A 6000-nucleotide genomic window follows, 5' to 3' on the forward strand; every position below is an offset into this window, starting at 1 on the left:
TTTAAATTACTCCATACTTTCTATATAAGACGCCTTATTTCTAAGTGCTTTTGATACACTTTAATAAATGCTCTACTATATACAATTTAATTCTATGTAATATTCTGAATATATTTTTTAAAGATTTTATTTATTTATTCATAAGAGACAGAGAGAGAGAGAAGCAGAGGGAGAAGCAGACTCCCCACTGAGCAGGGAGCCCGATGCAGAACTCGATCCCAGAACCTTGGGATCATGACCTAAGCCGAAGGCAGACACTTAACCATCTGAGCCACCCAAGCACCCCTGAATATTTGTTAATGCTTATCCTAAGTATTAGTATTTTTGTATTATTTAACATAAGATTTTTATCTGTGAAAATAAAGTCAGTATTTAAAAAAAAAATACTTATTGTGGCTTTCACAAAACCACATTTATCAAATAAGAGGTTTCAAAAATGGTATGTCAGGACAATTTTATCTTAATAATTTTTACTTAGGTAAAATAAGCTCTAATTTTAAGGGGGAAAATTGTGATTAATATGATTTTAACTTGAAATACAAAATATTAACTTCAAGAATTACTAAGTCTGGAGCGCCTGCATAGCTCAGTCAGTTAAGCGTCTGCCTTCAGCTTAGGTCATGATCCCAGGGTCCTGGGATGGAGCTGGGAAGCGTAGGGCTTCCTGCTCAGTGGGGAGTCTTGCTTTTCTTCCTCTCCCTCCGCTCCCCCCGTGTGTGCATGAGCACGCACTCTCTCAAATAAATAAATAAATCTTAAAAAAAAAAAGAATCACTAAGTCTTACTGACTCGATAATCTAGCTGTGTGAATTTGGGCAAGTCACTGAATCTTAGTCTGTAGAGGCCATGCCTTCTTACCTGGACACAACTTCACTTTTACTTTCTTTACAGCTTAAGCATTTATAATTCTCTATCACAATAAAAATTAATTCAACATAAGTTTATTGAATGTCTATTCTGTACCAGTCACTGTTGTAGATGCTGGGAATGCAGCTTGTATTTCAGTGGAAGACGACAGATATTAAACAAGTGAATATACAAACAAGATAATCTCAAGATGCTGAGGGCTTTTAAAGTTAGGGAGAGAACAGGGGAGATGAGATATTTAGTCAGTCAGAAAAGGTCTCTCAGAGTTATCTTTTGGGGTAAGATACGAATGTCAAGAAACTAGCCCAGAGAAGACTGGGGAAAAGGCACTCCAGGTTAAGCAGTGTTTTTCAACTGCAGGCCCTGATCTGTGGAACACGAAATCAATTAAGTGGGCTGGGGCCATAACTGAAAAAAAAAAATACTAGAACACATCTCAAGAAATGAGACTTTTGTTTCAGTTATACATATATTTACACATATATGTGTGTGTGTGTGTGTGTACTTTACATATGTATGCATGCATGCCTACCCAGGTCACAATGTTAAGTGTAGTTTTTAATATAGTGAGATCAAGAAAGTTTGAAAGCCACTGAGGTAGAGGGACCAGCCAGTTTGAAGGCCTTATGGACAGGAAAGAGCTTTGTGAGACATAGGGAGAAAGAAGGACAGCATGTCTGAAGTGTGCACTGGGGAGAAGAGGTATAAAATGAGGTACAAAATGGATGTAATTTTCCTACATATAACCTCTGGCCAGCATCTTAATCTGGACTGCCACCTGTTCTCTTAATGGTTAATCATTAAGAAACAACATGGCAGATTTATCTCCCTGCTTTAATGTCACTTTGTAAACTGTCACTAAGAGAAGTTAGCAGTTACACTAATGTGACTGAAATTAATCTCTAAGAATATATTTTATAGTGAGAATGTACTATTGAATTATCAAAAAGTGAAAAAACGGGATGCCTGGGTGGCTCAGTCCGTTAAACGTCTGCCTTCCGTTCAGGTCATGATCTCAGGGTCCTGGGATGAGTCCTGCATCGGGCTCCTTGCTCATCGGTGAGCCTGCTTCTCTCCCTGCCTCTGCCCCTCCCCCAGCTTGTGCTCTCTCTCTCTCTCTCTCTCTCTCTGGCAAATAAATAAATAAATCTTAAAAAAAAATACTATAAAATGTGAAAAAAACCAAGTTCATAAACCCTGGGGGAGCACTCTGGTTCCTTTCAGATCCTTACTATAATGAAAAACTTTAAACGTCAGTTGGTAGTATTTAATTTTGCAAATCTCTTGGATATAAATACAAAAAGAAATACTAACAAAGAAGAGACCGCTTAAGTCAAATGTAGAGAAAAAAGTAAGGAGCCTGGGACTGTAGATGTGCCTCTTCCACTAACCAGCCAAGTGTCCTCACAACTTGTTTCACTCTCGGGGCCCTCAGATTCCTTATGTGTGAAAAAGAAGGAAGAGCAGGTGTTCAGTAGGTCATTTCATACTGTAAAATTTTATGATTCTACGTTTAGATCACTTACTATTTTAAATGATGCAAAAACTAACCTGGTGTTTTATCAGAATTTTTTAAAGAGGAAGTTACATGATATACGATGAAGCTAATGTACTTAACTTTACAGTAGGTGTCACAGTGTTTGGAGAAGAGAAGAAAAAGTCAAAAGTTATCTCTGAAAGTTTATGTCGTACTTGGGTTGATCTGCACTTTGGAACCGTGTGGACTTTTCCTATCGAGATCAGTATCTTGATAAATAACACATTTCCTGAAAAGAAAGTTTAAACCTCAAATCATGTGTAACTAAAGCTTGACAATAACCCTCGGGACAAGGTAAATGGAAAGTGAGTTGGCAACACAACTCACCTACAAGTTCTCCAATCATGAAAAGCAAGTAAAGAACGGCAGCAATGGTCAATCTGGTTTTCACCTTTCTCTGCTTCAGTAACTCTCGCTGTCTGCTGCAGTTGTCACAGGGGTCCACCTTCAAACTCAGCTGACTGTTGGTCAAAGCTAAGTCCTGGTCCAGTAAGGAATCGTCGTCGGCCTGCAGGGCCGGGTGCGCCCCGTTAATAGGCCTTTCTGGGATTTCAGAACCATCATCGGCCACCACAACTCGAAGTTTGTTAAACCGAGAAAGCCCCTCGTCCCCCACCTCGTCCGAGAAGTCAAAGGCGCTGGTGTCATTTAAAAACAGCGGCGCATCATCCTTCCTTAGCAGAGATTTGAGGCGCTTCCACGCGCCGGATCCGGCCATGGCAGAGGCTGAGCCGCCGCGGCACGGAAAGGCTCGGTGCAGGCGGCCGGCCGGCGGCTCCTACTTCACCGGAGCGCCAGTTCCCGATGGCACCGCCGCGCGTCCCTCCCCATCCTGTGGAAAACGAAACACGTTAACACGTTATAAATTAAAGGCGCCCCAACATTGCCCACAAGTTCCGAAGCCCCGGGCGGCGGGGGCGCCAGGCCGGCCCGGAGGCGCCCGGGCTCCGCGAAGGGGCGGCGCGTCTACCTGGGGCGCTGCCGCGGGGCCGCCGCTCATCTCCCCGCCCCCGGCCGGCTCGGCGGGGCCGACTCGCACAGCTCGGGCCGGGGCTGCGCGGGGAGTCGGGCAGTCCTCGCCCCTGCCGCGCCCGCAGCTCCAGGCCGGCTCCCCTAGTCTGACAGGTTCGGGGCCGGGCGCCGGGGGCCGCCGTCTCTCCCCGCCCTGCGCGAGGCTGCGCGCGTGCGCCGGCGCGGCCGCAGGCCAGGAGCGCGAAGGAGGGGTCGGCACGAGCACACGCAGGCCCGCTGCGCAGGGCTGCGGCGCCCGCGAGGGGCGGGGCAGGGGCGCGCGCCGCATCCCCCGCCCGTCGCCCCAGTCCCGGCTGCGGAGCCCGGCGCGCCTACCTCTGGCCGAGGGGCGCTCACAGGGATGCCCGCGTCTCCGGCGCAGCGCTGCCACCTCCCCAGGCGGAGAGGCATGAGCGGATGGAGCCGGGGCCTGCGGACTAAGTGGGTAGATTCGAACGGTCCGGCCCGCCGGGCGTTGCTGCCCGAGCTCGCTCCACCCAACGAGGGCCTCAGGAATCTTGGGTCAGGATCTTGGTTGCAGATCCGCGGCAGAAAACCATTTTAGCGCTTTCTTGCTAAGTGAGAAACCCAGCAGCTTTCTTTCCTCGAGTTGCTGCTTCTCTGGCAAGTTGGCAAAATTTGATGCACCGTCAGGTCAACTTCGAGAGGGCAAGGCTTATGGTCGTGAGCAGTTCTAAGTCCTGCTTTGGATTTACTATTGCTTTTCATCAAATACGTGTTGTCCTGTGTGTGTTCGCTGCCATGTTCCTGTTGCTTCCATTTATAACATGGACTAAACCCAAGCACAAAATCTAGTAGGGGTTTCCGTTTGGGCCTTTGGTTCTGTTAACCAAATTTAGAATAATTAAGTTCTGAATAGTAGTTTCTGATTTAGATCTAAGTTGTAATGGTAAAATGGAATGGCAATAAGCCTCCCCATTCCCCTTATCCCTTGAAGTCTTAAAAGATTCTTAATCCAGATTCCTTGGATGGGTTTTAGGGGCTTCTGGAGGCCTTAAACTCATGTGCAAAATACTGTGGCTTATATGTATTTTCTTGAGTTAAGTCCCTTAGCTTTTATCATATTCTCAAAAGGGTTTAAGACTCACATTTTAAGATTTAAAACAGCAACACTATCAGGGGAGCTAACACTTGGAGTTGAACTGTAGTGAAACTCCTAGTTATCCTGTGTTAATGGATGTTGTATTTTGACGATACCAAATTTCAAGTCACAAAATATACAATAAAAAGTCACATGGAGCATCATTTTCTTCTGAAGATTCAGATGGCACTTTAGAATTTCGCATGCCTCAGGTGCCAGAGCACCAGCTGCTTTTGGATTCCCCAGCAATCCCTCACTTTTGAATGTGCACCATATTCCTACAGAGCTGCCGCCATGGGAGTCAGGTTAGGAAACCTGGATCAGAGATCCCATGGTTCCCAAGACTGAGGAGAGCAGACTTGCCTAGAATATTCAATAACCAGAGCACTCAGGTCATTATCAGCTGAAGGCAGAGTGCTTACTGAGCCTTGCTCTCCTAACCCCAAATATCTTAATCCATTCAACTCAGGAGTAAGTTATTTGTTGTTTTTCATTTCAGTTTGTTATATTGCCTGAAATTCTGCTAATGAGAAATACAAATGAACAAAGCAAATATGTCAGGAATGTGATTGTTCTTTCTTTGGTATAAATTCTTCAAATAAGATTCCATTCAAGGAAAGGGGATAGATGTTCTCAAGAAAAGTTGAGGCAGAACATGGATTATTTTGGGTACTTACAGTAAGCTTTGTTGGGAAGGGCTGCAGTTCTGGCATCCCAATTTATTTTTACTATTTTATATCGCTGGGTATCTGGACAGAGTGATAGGAGGATAACAAAAAACTATATAGTGATTTTAATGTATGTCCACAAATTCTGATATTCACCGCATGCTGAGGTAGAGCTTAATCTCCCTCCCATTGAATGTGAGCGTCTCTTGATGAATACCATATGGCCTACAATGAATAGAATATGACAATAGTGACAGTGTATGACTTAAAAGACTAGGTCATAAAAGGCACTGCAGCTGCCTGCTTGTTCTCTCTTGGATCACTTGTGCTGAGGAAGCCAGAGTTACCATGTCACGAGGAACTCAAGCAGCCCCAAAGAAAAGCCCATGTGATAAGAAATGGACACCTCCTGCCAGTAGCCATGTGAATGAGCCATATTGGAAGCAGATGCTCCAGCCCCAGTTAAACCTTCAGATGATTGTAGCCGAGGAGATGTTGACTGAAATCCCAGGAGAGATCCTGAAAAGCACCACCCAACTAAGCTGCTCCCAGATGACGCACAGAGACTGTGAGAGAATAATGTTTATTGTTTTAATATGGTAAGTTTGGGGATAATTTGTTACAAAGCAATAGATAACTAATACACTTAATCTCAACTTGCCTCTGTACCAGGAAATACAGTTTTTATTTTATCACATGGGCCCTTGTTCCTAGGCCTGTCCTTGGGCTAGTTGCGTGATTTCTATCGTTGAACTTTAAAATGGGCCGAATAGGGGCACCTAGGTGGCTCAGTCATTAAGTGTCTGCCTTCGGCT

At 45.0% G+C, this 6000-nt stretch overlaps 2 protein-coding genes across 3 annotated transcripts in view; one reads left to right on the forward strand and one right to left on the reverse strand.

Annotated features, from left to right (window-relative positions):
• Nucleotides 1-3201, reverse strand: part of SLC30A4 (solute carrier family 30 member 4) — a 27989-nt gene extending 24788 nt beyond the window's left edge. The window contains exon 1 of the mRNA XM_028126666.2: nt 2732-3201. Within this exon, the coding sequence (XP_027982467.1) occupies nt 2732-3122 (391 nt within the window). The 5' untranslated portion in view covers nt 3123-3201. The remainder of the gene's footprint in view (nt 1-2731) is intronic.
• LOC148163941 (uncharacterized) overlaps nt 1-5597 on the forward strand; it is a 55456-nt gene extending 49859 nt beyond the window's left edge. Inside the window, exon 3 of one of the 2 annotated variants that reach the window (XM_088024776.1) lies at nt 2493-5597. In XM_088024776.1, the coding sequence (XP_087880902.1) occupies nt 3121-3828 (708 nt within the window). In that variant the 5' untranslated portion in view covers nt 2493-3120 and the 3' untranslated portion in view covers nt 3829-5597. The remainder of the gene's footprint in view (nt 1-2492) is intronic. The other variant, XM_088024777.1, reaches the window with a different exon arrangement.
• The last annotated feature ends 403 nt before the right edge of the window (nt 5598-6000 follow it).

The sequence above is a fragment of the Eumetopias jubatus genome, unplaced genomic scaffold, assembly GCF_037043125.1.
Source record: "Eumetopias jubatus isolate StellerSeaLion01/CBP00866 unplaced genomic scaffold, mEumJub1_p1.0 scaffold_7, whole genome shotgun sequence".
Taxonomy (NCBI): Eukaryota; Metazoa; Chordata; class Mammalia; order Carnivora; family Otariidae; genus Eumetopias; species Eumetopias jubatus.